Consider the following 21,262-nt stretch of genomic DNA (forward strand, 5'->3'; position numbering starts at 1 on the left):
TAATCTGTGCAGGCTGAGTGTTGCGTTTCAGCTTACCTACGCGAAAAAGACGTCAATTTTTCAATGTTTGCGAAAACAGAGACAAAGCATCGTTTTGCTGATTTTTTGTCAATACCGACAACGACCGAAAACTACGTGACATATGTAATTAGAATTTGTCTAGTGGGGGTATGTATAAACAAAATAAAGACAATCTAGCAAGCGCCTTCTATTCATATGATTTCATATTATGAATAACTTTTCCATTGTTTTCTGAATATTTTTCAGCAAAGTCTATAAAAAAACGTGATATTCATGGTATATACATTACTGCGTACGTATATACTTATTTTACACTGAAACAAAACTGGCACTAAACTGATTACTGACTTCTAATTAGGGCAGTAGGACTTCTTTTTATTGTCTTATAAGTCAGAAATGCAGAATATTTTGTTGTATAAGATGTAATGCATGAAATATCACAGATGTAGATAAAATGGAACATAAAAATACTGTGCTCGCACTATGCTCTCAATTCCTTTTTAACACTTTCTCTCATATCCATACTCATTGTTCATAGATAGATAGATTTATTTCCTGCAAGAGCCATACATGTAACACTAATTACAAGATTGGTATAGGAAACGTCGTATAACATTACAATGTATTACATATTATACATTACTAATACAAAATATAGATAACAATTGATAATTGATCAAATTTGACTTGAAAAAATTCCACAGCCGAATAAAAACAATGATATATAAGCATACTTTTAAGTTGATTTTTAATTATGTTCAGTGGACAGTCTTTCAATTTCTTAGGCAAATGATTGTACAATTTATATCCATGAAAGTAATAACTTCTTAAAATTAGATGTGCTGTTGCTTTCATAATGAATTTCATCTTTCTTCCTTGTTCCATACGAATGTACACTACTATTTGGTTTAAGGTTGAAAATATTTTTCTTTAGAAATATTAATACTTCATATTGTAACAGTATGGTATTCGCGATTAAAATTACCACCTGAGCGATAGTGTCGCTTCCAATATGGCCGCTCTAAGTAGGATGAATCTTTGTTTACAATCAGCGGTAGTACAAAATAGCAGCGCGTTGTCATGGCTGGTATGGTAGAAAACGTTTAAATTACGCATTATTTTTAAATATTGCGAATGCGATGTGAATTTCAGGTACTCTAACAAACGTGAAGCTGTACTGAGAATGAAGCATTTAATTATGATAGGCAAAAATAACACGGAAAATGCAGACGAAACTATGTATACGCACTGGTTGTCCAAAGCAGTGCTGTACCATCTGCACGTTTTTTGTAACTGGGGTTCTCGGAAATTATTTGAAAATAAAGGAATTGGAAAGCTGGGACAGGAGAAAATTGCCAACATATCGTCGCAGTTCTTTCTCGAAAGAGAAAGGCTGGTTTAATAATAATATTCACGATTTCATGACCAGGCTATACTCACTGAAAAAGGACATCGTACTGAATGAAACAGTAACATTAGCATGTCCACTTTTTTTTATGGTTACATTTGACATTAATTCATTCTCAAACTATTTTCATCTTCTCTCTTAATCGACTTGCACCTGTTCCAAATTTCCCACATACGTAATACCGGTAATACATGGACGCATTGGGTAAGACCCTTCATGATTTTTTCAAAAAAATAAGCTTTATTTATAAAGTACAATTTAAAACTTTACTTTCATGGTAATATATATTTATCTCTCGAAAAATAAAGTAAGCGGACTCGTGCATTCTTCGTAATTTCCTTTCCGGATTACAGTGTTATATCCCCCATACCAATCTTCTGTCAATTACGTTTTTCTTGATTTATTAACAAATTTCATTTTCTTGATTCCACAGGGTGGAAACACATGAAAACTTTTAATTTGTTCTGACCCATAAAACGATTTAGAGCACAAAAAAACCTGAACAGTAGACCTTACTCTCTCGCATATTCCCCATGCTTTAAACGACTTCAACACAACGTATCCTACTTAGAGTACTTCCTGAAAATTCCACCAGATGGCATATCGGTTAATTTTAATCGCAAATAGTGAAAACACATTTCTTCAAATTTACGGGAGAAACTACTTACGGAACTGAGTTTCTGTACACTTTTGGAAGCTCGTGGAAGTGTTTTCTCCCATTGATCAACTTATTCGGCCGGTAGATCATGTATTTTTTGACATAAATGTATCCCCGATGCACAATAGCTCTTACCACCATTACCGTCGACTACGTGAATCAAATGTTCCATGCGTTTGATTATGTAACCCCCTGTTAGTGTAGCAACCACACTGTCGTTTTACAAGATGACGTGTGAAGGTTGCATTGTGAATTTTTTTTTCCTAATTTAATTTTCTATGTTTGCCTAACCTAACTGTACCTAACCGCCGGGGCTGCTTCCAACGTTAGAAAAGTTCCCGTGATTTGATCTGGCCGGGGATTGAACCTGGGACCTTTAGCATGTCAGACACATTACCGACTGAGCCACCGTGGCCACATTATGTTGTATGTTGTACACTTTGCAACATCTTATTTGACCGCCCCGAAAGAATTCTAAGTCCCGAAATCGTAAACTTAGCAACATTGCACTTCAGCTCCAGGTGAGAGTAGCCAACTTTGAGTAGGTCCTTCCACTAGACGAAAAACGCTGCGGTGATAGGTTTTCAATTTAACACTTTCCATGAACTTAGAAACTATAAACCGCTATTATAATACGCAATCAAACAGAAATAATAAATTGGAAAAATAACCTTGAAGGATATTTAAGATTCTGCTTGCTCGACTTGAAATTTGGGGGATTTGAAACACTGAATAGAGTTTTTCTCCACCTGGAGGAAATTGCCATCAAGTTTGTGCAGAAAGAAGCAAATTTGTGAGGAGTTTATGCGACATTTTATAAATAAAATACCTTACAATACCTTGCATAATATGGAACAGTTCTCAAAAACATTTATTTTTCACGACTTGTCAAGAAAATGTGCTTGAAACAAAGGAAGGTGGGAGTTTTCATTAACGTCAACATGTTTTTAAGGGTATAATGTCTTTAAGTTAAAGTAGAGCAGTTGGTTAGGCGCTGCTATCCTTATTTTTCATCAAGCGTGAAAGGTAGTGGGTTCAAATCCCACCCTCTCCTCTTTCATTTTTCTTTTTCTTTGTTTGCTGAACAGATACCATTAATATTTTGAATATTTAAAAAATGAATTACATGCACACTTAGAAGTTGGAGATTTCCAGGATTTAAAGTTAAAACTTTTATTTTTAGTTATTGTTCATATGTTGTGTTAACAAACACATCATGATTAATTCATAAATCACATATATGTATTCAGGATGTAAAATGTAATGTTATTTAAGTTATATATTGTTTGTTCTTCACTGACACCTAAATTATTGATTATTTGATTTCGATATACTAAAAGATATACAGTTATGTTAAGTAGTGATGTAGTGCAGTACTCTAACGAAGGAGAGCGTTTAATGAGTTCAAATTGCTAAGATTGTTAATTTGATGTCCGTTCCTTCGTAATTGTCAATCCCCTCACCACCATCTTACCATGCGTCTAAAATAATAGTAAATCACTAATTAACATAAATAAATTGTTATTGCGATGAAGGCCGATTCGATAAGAAACTACTAATAAGTATTTATGTAGTCTGTGACAAACAAAAAATTCAAAACCTCATAATGATCATTAATTCCTCACTGCTTTGTATCTAAAATATTTGTCTTCCTTGAACAGAAAGTACAAGTATCAGATATAAAAAAAACTTTCCGCACAAACTTTGCAATATTCGACACCACCATCACAGACTTAGCTCTATGTAACTTGATTCTGCGCATTCCACGTGATGTGACTTCCTCCTATCATCGAAATAACTTTCTCTTACTATTTCCTTTCCTCTCGTGAAATACAGAGACCAATGTTAACTTCTTAGCACGGTGGATAAACTTTACACATAACGATATACTCCTGAAAAAAATCCTGCCAAGGTGGAGAATCGAACCTACGACCTCCCTCGTACGAATCAAGCATGCTACCTCTTGTCCAGTTAGCTCATGTTAAAATTTGTTACCAGTTTGAAGAAACCTATTCACACATAATGTCATATCTATAATTTCCTCATGGCAATTTTCATGAGGAAACAAATTCAGATAAAATTGAGAAACGCTGAAAGGGAAAAATGATGAACATGTCTATTGGCGTTTTGTCATATTTTGTAAATTGTGTAAAAATTCCTTGTTTTGAACAAGCAATCGTTTAGTTACGAAGTATTTTGTTGTTTGTTTAAAGTAGGAACAGGAGAGCGAAAATGAGTCATTTGAACCAGACCCCGTTTGACAAGAAACTTCAGCTTTTTTCCAAATACTGTATGAAAAGAGAGAGGAATGTATGAAATATAAAATATGTGTGAATTTAATACAATGGAAACCTTGAAAGGTAATACTAACGAACTTCAAACTATGAAAAACATATTTTTGTGGTGGAAAATTCCAAGTCATTTTTTCGAAATATGAACTTGATGTTTTTCTTTATTATGAAGTGGAGATATGGGACGATACGATCCCTCAGCAAGAAAATTTTAAGTAAGCTACCTCCAAATTTTCAATGGTCATAATTACTAATTAGGGTCCGGAAGTTGATGAAAAATCAACTTTCTTTCTGACCCTTAAAAACAATGCTAAACCTGATATCATGTCCGTTTCCCTTCAGTTAGAGCCGGAAAACACTTTCTATTTTACATTTTTTTTTACTTTTAGTTTATTTGTCAGTATTTTTTACAGTTTTTGTTACATTTTCACTTATTTTTGAGGTTTATTTTCTCCTCCCCTGTGTTTCGTGCATTTTAAATGCATTTACTAGTAAAACTTACATATTTAGATTTCTTGACATGGTCCTTTTAGCAAATTCACCATGAATCGAAAATACGGTCAATGGAAAAGCATAATATTATTCTTAACTGAAATGTTTGGCAATGGATTAAAATACTTTGTGTGAAGATCTACTTTGAGTTTCTTTTTCTGGACACTATTATCGCTTTAATCTGTAGTTTTAAAGTAAAAATAGTCACAATATTAAATGCAATTACACTCTGGTATACGCGAAGCAGAACTGTATTTTCGGATGCTGGCCGACTACAGTATCAAAGAAGGCCCACTTTGAAAGGAGATGAATTGGTTGATTTGGTGTTTTAAGTCAACTTTATGCATAGTAAGTCTAATCGAGACTGGACCTACAGTTTGAAGTGGGATCCGAACCGAGTGGTGCTGTGTGGTGTAGGGGGATCGTTTGGTTATGGAATGGAAGGTCATGGGTTCAAACCTACTTCTTTGCAAAATCTTTTTCGGGAAGTAAATGGCTTTGGACGAGAATGCTTATCTACGTTTCTTGGATATTTCCGTTGATATTTATGCTATTTATGTCCAGCATTTCCGGATGCAGAAAGTTGACATGTAAGTTCTTAATATGTTTTAACTTATAACAGCTCAATGAAAGGAAAAGTATTTCTAAAATCCTGCCAATCACTGAAAGATTAAAAACATTAGTAGAAGCATTACTTGAGGCATGCACAGTGGCGACAATTATGGAGTGTGGAGGGGCAGATGACCCAGCACTATGCTAAACATTATCTACCAAGGGAACGAAAATGTCCTTGCCCTCCCCCTCCCCCCAACTTGCCCCATCAGTTTTGAAACCCAATCGCCGCCACTGAGCATGCGTCGCATAAATATTTACGGTAATATCATATAATATTATATTACGTTATTAGAACACTTCGTACTCGGTAAATAACAAGGAAAAAAATAATAAGGAAAGGGTGGTATTTGAACCTACGATGTTTCGATCTTGACGAAAACAGTAAAAAAACGAAAGTGCTATTATCTAACCAACTACTCCAGGAGATTGCTAACAGAAAGCTTAGTAAAACAAGTTAATCTCAGTTGAAGCAACATTGTGCCGGAGTTTCGAACCATTTTTCGCCAAGAACCAAAGAAAAGACACACTTTGCAGAATCGTTTGGTGTTGTGCAAGGTATCTTTACTAAACATTTCACATAAAATCATCATAAATTTGCTTTCTTGCATTGAAATGTGACCGCAATTCTTTCCAGGTGGTTGAGAACCTATTCAGTGTTTCACAATGCACATACATTTTCCTATTTTCAAATTCAGAACGAAGAATCTTGAAATATTTTCAACATTCGTATTTCTACTTAACATTTTTTTGTCTACTCATATATTTTATTACTGCTTTAGGGTATCTTTACTTTATGGAATGTGAGAGAATGAAAAAAAACATCACGAGCATTTTCATTCAGGAAGAGGAAATGTTGCAAAGTTGACTACTCTTAGTTGGCTCTGAAGCGCTATGCTGCCAAATTTATGAATTCCGGACTTTGAAATTTTTGAGGGCGGTCAAGTAAGATGTTGCGAAGTGTACACAATTAATAATATCATTATTTATTTTTAGTATAGGTTTGGGACAATTTATCTTTTGTAGATTGTGGAATAGTATATAGGCAGTTTTTGATCTATTCAAAATTAGCTTATTTTCAATACACCATTGTGTCAAGTCGGTTAGTACTTTATTAGTTATCATTTCCAGTTGGCACATGTCACCATGCTTAGTTATGATATTAGTATCGTCAGCAAAGATAATTATGTTGGAGTCGTTTATATTAGCTGGAAGATCATTAATAAAGATAAGAAAAAGTAAGGGTCCCAAAATGGAACCTTGGGGTACACCATGTTTTAGAGGCAAGACATTTGAATGATAATGACTAGCATTATGAGTAACTTCAACATACTGCATTATTTTTGATAGATATGATTTAAACCAATCATTGGCTGTGCCTCTAATCCCATACTTATATAATTTCTCAATTAGTATTTTATGGTTAACACATTCAAAGGCTTTCGAAAGGTCACAGAAAATATTCACAGTATTTAATTTTGAGTCCATTGAATGTAAAATATTAGAAATAAATCATAAAGTGCAGTTTCTGTAGACTTATTTTCTATGAATCCATGCTGACTAGACGTAATTATATTAAATTTTGTAAGAAAGTCTTTCAATCTTTTATGCATCAGTCCTTCTAGGATTTTATCTAACCATGATAATAGTGATATTGGTCTATAATTATCAATACTTGAAGTGTCACCCTTTTTATAAATAGGTATATCTCTTGATAATGTATGCTTGTCTGGGAAAACTCCAGCTCTAAAAGATTCATTACATGAAAAGGAAAGCACTTTTAAGATATTGGCGGAACATTATTTAATTATAGCATCTGGTATCCCATCATATCCTGCACTTTCTTCCTCATGCGAGCATTTATGAGAGAATGAAGTTCATGTTCAGTTACAGGATTCCTTGATAACTATTTTTGTGCACAGGAAGTTGTTGGATTAATTTATCAATTTGATTTATAAAGAAGGAATTGAAGTTTTCAGCTATTTTTTTGGGTGGAGTTATTTCTTCATTTGCCACTAGCATTTTATTAATTGCAGGTTTATCATATATCGTTCCAGATTCTTGTTGAAGTGGCAATTAATTTATCATATTCATATTTCTTTGCAGCAGCAATTACCTGTTTGTAAGTTTTCTTATAGGATCTAAAATACTCTTTAAAATAAGGGTTGGCATTTACTTTACTAAGCCTATACAACATTTTTTCTTTTCACATGATATTCTAATTCCTTACGTCAAGGCGCGAAATTTCCGGTCGCCAGGTCGCCATTGGCGACCAAAAGGTTTGGGCTGGCGACTAAAATTTCGTTCTTTCAAATGTGTGTCAAACACGCCTCAAGACTTCATCTCTTGAGAGAAACGGCAGAAGTTATAGAAGAAATTCTAAAACTGAGTGATATCCACACTATTAGGTGGTTAGCCAGCAAAGAACGTGCAAAAAGAGCTCTCTTGTAATCATGGAAAGCTGTTGTGACCCACCTTAAACAGGTGGTCCATAGAAAAGACAATGATGGTGCTAAAGCTAAGGCTTTGCTGAAAAGTTTGAAGCAATTTAAATTTGTTAAGCTTCTGTACTTCCTTTTGGATTTCTACGGGAAATTGAACCCTTTAAGTGTGGCACTACAAAATAAGAATCTTTTGATTTCATCTCTGAAAATAAGAATTGAACACTGAATTTCAGTTTTGGCTGACCTGGAATCTAATGTTGGACCAAGCGAACAAGATTTCTTGGACCATGTATCCATTTCAGGGAAGATCAGGGATGTGCAAGAGTTTCAGACTGTTAGAGGAAACTTAATTAACAATGCGAAGGTGTACATCACAGAAACATTGCCGTCTATGTCAACAGATGCGATTGCATCTCTGCATGTTTTCGACACCTTGGGTTGGCCTCCCAAAGAAAATATTCTTCAGTTTGGGATAGAAGAAATAAAGAAGATCTACATATACTTGAACCCGATCCTTTATAATGAGAAAATGGATGTTCTGTCAGCAGAGTGGACAGAATACAAACTTTTGTTTCCTTCTCCAGCTTTGAATCAGACACTGGAGAAGATCCACAGTGCAGAGTGTTCAGCAAGATTCCCCAACTTGCTCCAGATTTTGACATTTTGTGCTGTTATACCAGTGAGCACAGCCTCATGTGAGGGAGGTTTCAGCTGTCACAACAGACTCAACACTACTTACAGGAACTCTCTGAAGACTGAGACACTGGATGATTTGCTCAGAGTGTCCGTAAACGGAACCCCTCCATCCTCCCTGTCAGAGTTTGACCCAGCAGCTGCGATTGATAAGTGGTATTTCAGTGCAGAACGACAGCGCTACACAAACATTAATATTTAATAATTGCTCATATTTTTATTATTTATCAATATAAAATAGTGGCGACCAAAGATTTTAGTCCGGCGACTGATTTCAAACTTGAAATTTCATGCCCTGCCTTATGTTATCCATTTTTTAATTGGAAATTGCTTATTTCTAAGGTTTGGCAGGAAAGGCTAATTCAAAGTTGTACTGGAATATATTTATGAAGGCATTACATTTGTCGTTGACAGATTGAGCTCTGTACACATCTTCCCACGTTTCAGATGTTAAGAGTTGGTTAAAATAATTAATATGTTGTATATTAAAATTTCTGGCCCAAGTTCCTTTTGTTTTATTGCGATTTTATCATGCTACGAATGCAATTTTTACATGGTTTGATTTCGATATACGTCTTTTAACACATACTGCAGAGTTTAACGATTACTTAAGGTTTTGTTCAATATATGCTTTTGTGGTTGGGTTAGGCAGGTTAGGTTTGGTTCTCTTAGCATTAAAATAAAGTCCCTAAATGCATTCTACTAAGGTTCCGATATACTTCTACATTCATTCCCATGCTTCTACTAGGGACGTTCAATATATAAGTTTCCCTGTGCTATAAGATATTGTATAAAGCAATGCCATTAAAAAGAAGCACATAGTTGACAAGCGCCATCCTTCGTCTACAAGGAACAACAATCGATTCGTTATCAGACGTGAAAGCGCATGCGCTCAAGGGCAAAAAGTATATGCTTGTTCGGTAAACATGGGCTCGCGTCATAAGGAGTTCAGAAGCATTGATGCTAAGGGCGTTCTGCTGATGGACATTTTGGAGCGAGGAAGAACAATTAATGCTGACCGTTATTGTCAAACATTGGATAAACTGAAAAACGCAATTCGACATAAGCAACCAGGTCTCCTGTCAACTGGTGTCATTCTTCTTGATGATAACGCTCGCCCCCACTCAGCAGTGCAAACACAACACAAAATTGAAGAATTGGGGTTGGAACGGCTGCCCTGCCCTCCATACAGCCCCGATTTAGCACCGAGTGATTTCCATCTTTTTCCGGTGTTAAAGTCTGAATTGCAAGGTTACTGTTCCGAAACAGATGAAGAAGTGAAGCGTAATGTGAGAATAGTGCTCAATAGCCAGAGCCCTGATTTTCTTGCAATGGGTATGGACAAATTGGTGCAACGGTGAGACAAATGCCTGGACCTCTATGGGGATTATGTGGAGAAGTGAGGAAGGATCCTCCTACACATGTATGTATAGTTTTCTAATGTATCTTAAAAATTAAAAAAATTACAGCATACGGAAACTTATATATTGAACGACCCACGTACGATATTTATTGTCGCTTGTCGACTTTTTTAAACCACTGAATCCAAGCGAGAACTCCAATACAAATATGATTACGTTGTGCTCGTCCCATGCGGGACACACAACACACTATACCACAAGTTTGTTTTAACTCCCGATGATACACCTCAATATTCCAATGCATTTTCATGATATCTTCTATTCTATCACATGTTGGGATTCTAAATTAGTAGCAATATACATTCCTCACAAACCAGATTAAAATGGACTGTTCTGACTCTATCAGAACAGCTGATAGCCTTACTTCAACATTCTGTGACTCAGATTTTAGAAACATTTTGTCATTTACCCACATAACATTTTCTTGGTTTAAGTCATTTTATTATTGCTAATAATTCATCATAAAATTCCAATTTATGTAATACGCTTGTAATAAATTGAGGTTGATGTGTTCCTAGCCTATACATAATAGGTGTAAAAATTATATGACAATCTCTTTCTTAATTGAGTTGTGTTCATATGTGTAAATTTATGTAAGAAATAATAGTAATAAATGAAAGTAAACTTCAGAGCAGTTTCAAAGTCTGTTCTCATTTGTGTATTCATGTCTAACTACCATCCTTTGATTTCAGTGCTGGAATGACACCAGATAAGAAAAATGCCAGGCAAAGTAAAAGTTAAAATTTTGGCAGGACGGAACTTACCTGTCATGGACAGATCAAGTGACACAACAGATGCTTATGTTGAAGTTAAACTAGGAAATACCACATACAAAACGGATGTCTGTAGAAAGTCCCTCAATCCCCAATGGAATTCCGAATGGTACAGATATGAGGTAGGTTTAGAGGACTGTCAGCACCCTTGACCCTCTTTATCCCCTAGAGAAAGTGAAATATTTTGCATGGTATATGAAGATTTTGTTGTTTATAAACATCTAGCACCCAAAGTAACATTCCACACAAACAACTATAATTTTACATAGTTAGGTTAGGATTGCTAGGTTTGGTACCAATAGTTATTATTAACGTGTTATTTCACTATTTGAGTGTGCATACAAAGGGTTTTAATAATACAAAGTGGTGAAAGGTTTCTGAAATTACAGGTTTTTGCTTACACGGGTCATACTTTGTGATCAAATATCTCCTTTATTTGTGTTTTCTGCATGCTGGAAATAATTTTATATTACGTAAAATATCAAAATCTGTTGATTAATACAAATTTCAACGTAATTCTTGAGGGGGTATGGTGGGTAAATGGCCCTGATCTGTCTACATTCACATCTGATATTGCCACAAAGAAATGAACATTTCTTTAATTGCAAATTTGTCTTTCTTTTGTTAATAATGTGTGGCAATTATTGTTAATTTTAATTCAATAATATGAAGCTAGAATCGGAGTCAACCACATGCCACCAATGAAAATCTGCTTAGCAGACTTTGACCCTTAATGAGGTATTGCTCTTACATAAATCTCTCGAGTTTGTTTTTGTGGCTTGTATCATTTTAACCTTGTCTAACCTTGCCTAGTCAGCCGCGCACAATCGTTAATAAGGAAGGAATTAGTTAGAGAATGCGACAACAGATGGCAGTATGGAGGAAAGATGGGAAGAATGTTGATTAATGAAATAGGAGGATTCGGAATAGTATGATATTGATTAAAAGAAATGAGAAGTAAGTGAATATTGAATATAAAAATGTATATAAAGTATAAGAAACATAAATGTAAATAGAAATTACGATAATTAAGGATATACTCATATGTTAAATGTAAAGTAAAGGGTACTATTATCGTATGAGGGAAACACCTACGAATCATATATTTCGGACTTCTTTACATTGCTAACGTGTTGCGGAACATTTCTTAAGGCGAAATAATGCATTTCTAACTAAGATAATGTCTATTTTTTCTATTTACGAGTACTTACTGTTACTTGTTGTTTCGAATCTGTAACACATTATGGCCGTGATAGCGTACTGGTTTAGGGAGCGTTCTGAGAGTGTTTTGTCGATTTATGCAGTGTTGCAACCTCGTTCACCGGAAAATATCTACTTTCGTGCCCGGATTTGAAATTATGCTAATACGTCGCATTTACGTGTAGAACTTGTAAAATAACCTTGCGATTTACCACGTTCATTGTCCATACACAGCAATTCGGAACCATCTTTCTTTCGCAATTCGTTAATGCTCTTCCTTTACGCACAACAATCTTGCAACCTTGAATATTGACGTCAGACGAGGAATGCCTACGTAGTTAGGTTAGGCCTGTTAGGTTAGGTTCCATTAGCATAAATACAAAGAAAAATTAATATTTTCGCTAAGAGACGTGTTACCTTGTATTGCCTAACATAAAAAAGCTCTCTCCTGTGACGTCAGAACACAATGTTGCTACAGTGTTGTGCGATAACTGCCACCCATTCGGGGAAAATGGCTTGTTCCGTGGAGCTCCTGTTCTTATGGTAGGGTTACGTTACGTTAAGAAAACATAGTTTATTTCGTTTTTTTATCGATTACCATACTTGACCGCCAATTATTACATGCAGATTCGTGATTAGGAGGTCTCAATTAGTGAGTAGGCGAAATTTCATAGCAATTGGAGAGTGGTCCGGTATTGTAAACGCATTCCAAAAAAAATTAAAAATACTCGACACGTGGTTCTAGTGAAAACACGGCGAGGCTGAAACACTGGCTACGGGGTTGCATCATCTTAACACACGGAACATTGCACTCTCATGCAGAAAGCAAATGGCGGGAGCAGAAACAGCGTGTCGGACAGAGATTTTCGCAGAAAACAACACACATTCACATTAAAATGGATCAAATCTATATTCGGGAACTTCCACAACGCTAAAGAAAATGATTTCCGTAAGTACTTTCTCCTGTAAATTTTAAGGAAATTTGAAGGAATCCGTTTCCCTCATACGATAATGTTACCAAGTAAAGTTAAGAAGTTGAGATGTTAATTCAAAACTGCATCTTATTTCGGTCTTTTGATCGAGTTGGTTTTTGATTACCTCTAGCAAGGAGTATATTGTCAGTTTTTGGTTGTTTGGTCCTTGGTGGCGCTATAGTCAAGTTAGATGCCCCAAAGCACTATGGTTTGAGCTAGTTCCTTTAGATACACTGGCCCACAGGTAGTGCTATCCCTTAGCGATCTTAGGCTGTGTCCTTTTGGTTTGGCATATTTGTCGCACCTGAATCCATTGGAGCTTTGGTTCAGTCCTCGATGCCTAAGTTAGTAGAAGAAAGAAGAAGGTGGCCAGGGTTATAGAAGATGAAGAAAATAAATCCAAATAAGATTTTATATAGGAAAGAAGAAGAAGCCTTTCCTTTTCCTACAGAAGAAATTCATATTAGTAGAAGAAAGAAGGAGGAGGCTAGGTCATAGAAGAAAAGGAAGAAGAAGCTAAATCTATTCCATTCCAAAAGAATAAAATTTATGTAATATATAGGCTATATATATATATATATATATATACTTCGAACATATAATGTCTGTAAACTATGAAGATTTTTAGAATATAGACTCGCATTTTCTTATATCCTTTGTCTATTTCTCCTTTCTGATTTGCATTCTTAAAATAAGAACCTATCCCCCTGAAGATTTGTAGCCGTGGTATAATAATATAAATAGTGCACCTAAGGTGCTTTCATGTGAATACTGGAAGGCAGGTAGCAACCTTCAATGTTAATGTTTAATGATTGATGGTGGCCAAGAATTCCTTGATTCCTGGAAGTTCTGAAACAAATGTTGGCACTGGCAATTTTGCAGGAATTTTCTTCTCAAAGAAACATTGCTGCTCCTAGTAATTCAAATGCTATGAAATTTAGACATACATATAATTTCTGATCTACGTATATTTAGCACAGAGGGTTTCATTTTATTTTTACTTTGGAAGCAGAAAAAAGTGTTTAAAAAAATCTGTAGTGTTTATTTCAATGTCATCCAATCCATATTTTGCCAACATTGCTTGCAGAATACGTAGCAGACCCCAAAAGTCATGTGATCGAGTTTCATGACAGAAATTCAACTTGGCTTCTCACACTCACTTGTGATTTCTCAAAGCATGATTTAAACCTTAAGGTATACTTAATGTCAAATTTTGTAGCTTACTAAACTACTTCCACCTGTTCAAGCAGCTCCGGTGCCCACCCAGCATCGTATATAGTGGGTACCTGGAGGAAACTGGGGGTTAAAGGCAGCCAGGGGCATGGTGCTGATCACATCATTCCCACCTTCGGCTGTGATCAAGAAAATGTGTGGCTCTAACCCCACACCCCCTATATGCCTTTATGGCGTGGTGCATAGCACAGGGGAGCACTTTACTTCACTCACTCTCTTACCAAACTACTTAAATATAACTGTCATAATTGGCTAAAGTTGCACAATAGTATAATTTGTTTATTTTTTAAGTTTTCAATTTTTTTTCTGAGACTAGAAGTATAGAGTGACTAGTCATGTAAGGTATTGTGCACGTGTGTTTATCTTAAAGTAACTGTGTAATATTATTTTACATCTACAAAACGTGGTTATGCAAACCTTTAAGGAGAACATAGATTGGCAAAAGTCAGGTGGAAAATATGCTGTTGCATTTCATAATAAACAAATCAATACATTCATTACTTCAGTTTCTTTGTGTTAAACTACTTTGTAAGAAATACAAGGAATTGTTTCATAATTAGTGTAAAATATTAATGCCAATGTTTCACAGTATTAGTTATCCTGGAAATAATACAAAAATTGGAAATTTAATGTATTTTACACCAATGTGGATTTTGTGATTGAATGATGACTATTTTAATATTTCAGAGTAAATCTTTTAATATTTTAAAACAAAATGTATTACTCTGATTCATACAAGGTGCATTCAATAAATAACCAGAAATGTAGTATAAAAAATCTAAAATACAACCGTGATTGTTATATGTTTGTTATTTTGTGAAGGCATCTGTAAGCTATTCATAGCTGGTGCTGGCATGCCTGCATCGCCCACGGGATGCTGGGAAAGAGTTACACAAGATGGGGGCACCCTTACAGGAGTGCTTCAAGCTGAAGCAGTTAAGTGTCGTGAGATTTTTGTTGAGTGAAGGTGTGAAACTGATAGAAATTCATTGCCGCATGACAGTTCAGTAGGGTGACACCTGTATGAGTTGATCACAAGCATACGAGTGGGTTGAGAAGTTCAAACAGGGCATAACCAGTGTTGAAGATTATCCACATCCAGGTCACTCTGTCACTGCTGTCACAGAAAGCAACATTGCTCAAGTGAAGGACTTGATAAAGGAGAACCAGCATATTACTGTCAGTGATATTGCTTCCCAGATGGAAATAAGTGTAGGATGAGCCCACCATATCAGGCATGACATACTGAGGTTCAGGAAAGTGTGTGCGAGGTGGGTTCCGAAACGTTTGACACCGAAAATGAAGGTGAGATGAGTTGATGTGTGCAGGGAGCTTTTGCACCATTATGAAGCTGACGGTGAGGCATTTCTTCATTGTGTTGTCCTAAGATGTGCAGAACGTAAGAGGACAACAATGGAATGGCGACATCCTTCGTCTCTCAGTCCAAAGAAGGTGCATGCTCAACAGAGTGCCGGAAAGGACATGTTAACTTTGTTTTGGGTGGGACCACAAGGGGCCAATTCTTGAATATTACATGCCCAGAGGTCATGATGTAAGCAGTACCACCTACTCAAACCTTTTGCACGAAAAACTGAAACCAGCCATTCTGCAGAGACGACATGGTCTTGTGTCCACTGGTGTGCTTTTGCTCCATGACAATGCGAGACCCCACACTGCCAGTGTCACATTGTCTACCATCAAGCACCAAAAGTTGAGTGCTTACCCCTCCCTCCATATTCGCCCAATCTCGCACCTTCTGATTTCCACACCTTTGGCCTACTGAAACATGGACTAAGTGGATCGAGGTTTAGAATTAGAACAAAGTCCAGTCAGTGGTGCATGAGTGGCTACGCACACATCCAAAAGATTTTTTTCCCTTTGGAATCAATGCCCTTATCAAGCCCTGGTGAAGGTGCATCTAACTGGGGGTGACCATGTTGAAACATAGTACTGTAGTTATTGTGCTTGTAATAAATATTTGTTACAACATATTTCTGGTTATATATTCTGGAACAAGATATAATACAGGTTATTTCTGTCGTAAATTGTAAATTAACGAATCTAAAAAGTTTGATTCTTAAATACAGGAGAGAAGCGCTTTTTCCAGATCTGCATATCTTCCCCCCATGATGATGATGCATTTTGTGATTTACTACCGAATTTTAAAAATAATTGTCTAAAATAGGATTTCTTTTACTAATAACTGTGCAAAGTGTGGTGTAAGCAATGCCTAAATGTGCAGCTATTTCAGTTTTAGTTTTATGTAGGCTAGCGTCCACTTCCTGTATAAATTTTACTTTCTGGTGAAGCATTTCCTCTTTCTGTTCTTCATAGCCGACCAATAGCAACTGAAAACATTCACTGAAGGAACTGCTGTTCTTTTTTTATTATGATACACTGCAAACGTCGGCTGTTGGCATCTTTTTAATCTGTGAACTTTCGTATTGTGATTACATACAAAGAAAATGTGTCTTATGTTGTGAACAACTGCGGCAAATCTTTCTCCTCTGATTTCATTCCTCTCCTTGCCTTGTCTGTGACACCACCATGCCGCACTCATCTTCCTTACAAGTCGAGACCAACCGCCTCCATTGCCACCTATCCTGTTTCGTATTTGAAACTCGTCTTGTGTTTTTGTAACAACAAGAAATGTATAGTTTTGAGACATTATTGTAGTTTGGTTACGTACAAATCAACTGTATTTTATGAAAATTAATATGTATAACACTGAATTATGTATAAATGTATTATGTACAAATAAGATTTGATTAACACTTTTTTAAGTTATATTTTGCTGGGACTTACATTAATTTTCTTTAAAGAACAGAATTACATAGAACTGAGTTACGTATGAAACAGTCCCAACTGTATTGGCTTTGAACTTTTTTTAAATTTGCTCTCTGAAACCTGCAATTATATTGTGATCACCTCTCCATCCTCATACCACTGTTTGCAGCTGAAGAATAGCAGGGGACCAACCTCTTCACTTGGGTTTTTACCTTTCAGGCTTAAAAGAATGTACGCTAACTCATACAAATTTACAAAAACAAATCTGTAGTTAGTGATTCAAGTTTTTTATTATGTTTCACATGCAAACATGCTTGAAATTTATTAGAAAACAATCAGATTCACATGCTTCGAACTACTCACAACAACCATTTCCATAAGCTCAGCCACAGAATATCCCCACACTGCCATTCCTCTTTTTTACACAGCGTGATTGCCAATATGGCATTTCTTTACATTGCTGGCAAAGTAATAATTTTTACAGCATGATTGTCATATGCAATTAATTTTTATACAACATTTTCGACTTGAGAACTTATGATCTGTCATAATATTTGAAATTTATTTATGTCTGACAGAAGCCACTTGTGCATCTCCTATGGCTGTTGCCTTTAAAACAAGGTGTCCTGGGTTTTATCCCCAGTGGAGACATGCACAGTTGTTTTGATCCAACTTTAAACTGTAGCTCCAGTCCTGCTTAGCCTATCTGAGCATGAAATGAACTCTGACTTCGACAGTAGCCACCCTTTGGTAGCTATGCAGTCTACTAAGACAATTATGTTTATTGGTTTTGTTAGTGGAAAGAATTAAGAAGAAGTGACTAATCCTTTGTGTTCATTTCTCAATGCAGGTAGACGATTCTGAACTTCAAGATGAACCTCTACAAATACGACTGATGGATCACGACACATATTCAGCGAACGATGCAATTGGGAAGGTCTACCTGGATTTAAACCCTCTTCTGTTGCCAGCTCAAGCAACGAAAGGTGTCGGTTGGTGCGAAGGGGGCTCAGCTGCCACCAGTTTGACAGGTATTTGTGTATTTGATTACTAAACTTTTCTCTTCTGCCTCTTTGTTATGATGAGGAGGATGAATGATCTTCTGCTAAAGACTCAATCTGGGAACTTTTGGTGTAGAGATAAGTTGAGCATTCATCATTTTTATTGATTCAAGCAGAGATGAATCTTCAGGAGAGGATAAAATCAGACAAGGTCTGTCCAAAAAGGGGGGGGGGGGAATTATACATGCAAATTGTATTCAACTTAAGTGCAACAGTATTAGCATGTTATAGGGACTCTTGCCTTTTGTGTGAGTGCTCCCAGGTTTGATTAAAATTTGATTGATCGATTTAATTGTTGCTTTAAGTCCACTTTATGTACAGAAAGGTTTATTGGGACTGGACCTACAGTTTAAAGTGGGATCCGAGCCACTATGTGCCTCCACCGAGTATTGAACCCGGGATCCCTAGACCTCTTGATTACAAGGTGACGACACTAACACTACGCCATCGCGGAGGCCCTGATTAAAATTTTATGTTGACCCATCATGATAAGTAAGGAGCTACTTGAAAGCAAAAGTAGCAGACGCCACTCTCAAAACATATAAAACACCAGCCATGCTACTCTGTGAGGTCACAAAAATGTATCATCGAAGATAAAGTTCAATAGGTCTAGGCCCTTGAAGGGCTGTTGCACTATAGAATTACAGAATTTATGGAACAGTAAAAAGAGAATCTGCACAGGCGACATGACTAAGTGACATCTTTCCATGCACAGCAGTAGTTTCTTTTTTCCAGCTTGTGATCCGTAGCACTTCTGTATAAAACACCCAGATGACACATTTCCTTCCTCTTCCTGTTGCGTAGATTTTCCTGAAATGTGAGAATTGTGATGTTTTTGTCCCTATCAATTCCTTCTTTCAGTAAAGAGTCCCAGGCTCTATTTCTGAGAATGGAATCTTGCACAGTATTTCAATTCCCACTTGAACTCTTTGTGGCTCAGAAGTTGGATAAATTTCCCGACCCTTCCGGTGCGGAGAAGGTTTGAATTTTTTTTTTTTACATTAACACTTTTAATATCTTTTATTTTGACATAAGAATACATATTTTCATAATATTTCTTAAATTCTATTGTAATTGTAATTTGAAAAAAACTGGTGGTTATCAGCACTAACCACCACGCAAATGTAACATGTTTTTTATGCAACATATGTGAATGAAAATTGTGAAATACAAAGGTTTTCTTTACCTAAATTCAACTTCAATTTCGGTGAAAGGTTTGGAAACAGTCTTTATCCTTTCGCAAACAAAGGGGCACATTACAAACACTGCACATCCATATTGTGCAGACTGGATTGCTCTTCGTGCTACACTTAGCACATCTTCTTGATGTGGACCTCTTACGTTGATGGCTTGCACTCTGGTTCCTAATACTCAGCATGACACTAGGTTTGTAGCGCTTTTTTTCTACACTTCTGTTTGGGGGAGTGTGTGGAGTTGCTATTCTTTTGGAGAGCAAACCTATATGTACATCCTTCCTAAATTCCTTGTGAGTGAACTTCTCACCTTCAATTTAATTGTAAATAATAAAAGCATTTGTTAGAGCTGCATCAAGAAAGTGAAAAAAATAATCTCAAGTACCATTTCTTTGCGGTAAATCTGGTAATCATTCTTCAGTCGATCAAAATTATCGACAAAATTCATATTTTCATTGTACTCCTTCACAATCTTTGGGCAGGGCACATCTGAAATAGTACCATCTTTTGCCTTCCTACTGATGGTTATTGTATCATTGGGATTGTGGAAATTAGACAAAAAGTTCACTGCTCGTTTATCCTTCCATCTTATCATTGTTATGTCATCATCGGACTGTTGCCAATCATATTCTCCTCTCTTTAGTTCCTTCTCCGCTTTGAGACTAGGTAGGAACTTCCGTGCAGGATTCACTGTCCCACATGCAAAAATATTTTTGGCTATTAGAGTTAGCAGCAGCTCATAGCTATTGAAGTAGTTGTCTACAAATAGAACATGGTTTTTATCAATAAAATCATGACAGAGACTGAGAACAACTCGGGAAGCCAACCCTTTATCACCTTGCTCGCTTGTTTTCCCAGTATAGATTTCGAACCTGTGGTTATATCCAGACGAGTCACAGAGCATCCATATCTTGAAACCTCTTTTGATTGGCTTATCCCTCATGAATTGTTTCATACTAGATCTTCCTTTGAATGTTACCATCGATTCATCGACGACAAGTTTCTGATAAGCTTTGTAGTTTTGCACGAAAGAGTGTGCCAGATTGTTCAGAAATGGTCTGAGTTTATATAATCTATCAAATTGTGGATCACGACGCTCTGGTTGAACAGCATTGTTGTTGAAATGTATGTGACACAACAGCCAACCAAACCTTTTTACACTCATTAGTTTTGAAATATAATAGTCATGCCAGTCTGGTTTTGATGACCAATAATCTCTGTAACTTGACATTCGTTTGAGACCCATAAAAATGTTCATTCCTATAAATACTCGAATTTCATCCATGTCTGTCGGTTGGAAGGGCTTACCTTGTTGTGTAGCATATAAGTTCGTGTGAAACACAATATTATTGAGCAGCTCATCATTGAAAAAGAGTGAAAAAATTGCAAGAGGGCTCTTATCTTGCAGTTCCTTCACAGCATCAGTCGGTCCCACCCTACTTGAGAAATGTGGCACTGGAGTTGTTTGATGAGATGTCTGATCCCAGACTGGTGACCTTGTTACATGAATAGAGGCACATAGTTTTGGTAAATAAAAAAGCAAAATTTTGGTACAAAAACAGAGTCGATTTCGGGTTCAAAAGCGGTAAATAAAATAAAATTTCGGTGTTATAGCGGTGAATAATCACATCAAAAGTGCATCAAAAGTGCAAAAATGACATTTTGGTTTTAAAATTGTGAATATAATCCTAAATTTGATTTAAAAACTGCACTTATTACACAAAATAAATTTATTCCTTGTAATAGCACATTTATGTAGTTACCAGAGTATTAAGTTTATTCCTGTGTAAAGGGGTCCATTTTTGCTTCTCGAATATTTACAGCAGAATTAATCAATTTTCCGTGAATTGCATAACTCACAGGATACTTCAGACTTCAGAAAGTGTCGCGTCGGTATATAAACGGTAAATTTCGTGTTTAAGAGTCAATTTCGCATTTTGCAGTTCATTTCGCATTATTTCGTGACAAAACAGGGTAGAAAAATGCACCTCAGACCTTTCA

General features: G+C 36.1%; 1 protein-coding gene across 3 annotated transcripts in view; it reads left to right on the forward strand.

Moving 5' to 3' along the window:
• Positions 1-18: 18 nt before the first annotated feature.
• LOC145985295 (C2 domain-containing protein 5) overlaps positions 19-21,262 on the forward strand; it is a 100,888-nt gene continuing 79,644 nt past the window's right edge. For all 3 annotated transcript variants that reach the window (XM_083119136.1, XM_083119137.1, XM_083119138.1), the window contains exons 1-3: positions 19-168; positions 10,733-10,935; positions 17,858-18,038. In XM_083119136.1, the coding sequence (XP_082975262.1) occupies positions 10,759-10,935; positions 17,858-18,038 (358 nt within the window). In that variant the 5' untranslated portion in view covers positions 19-168; positions 10,733-10,758. The remainder of the gene's footprint in view (positions 169-10,732; positions 10,936-17,857; positions 18,039-21,262) is intronic.

This window comes from Lepisma saccharinum, chromosome 3 (genome assembly GCF_977018435.1).
Source record: "Lepisma saccharinum chromosome 3, izLepSacc3.1, whole genome shotgun sequence".
NCBI classification, from domain to species: Eukaryota; Metazoa; Arthropoda; class Insecta; order Zygentoma; family Lepismatidae; genus Lepisma; species Lepisma saccharinum.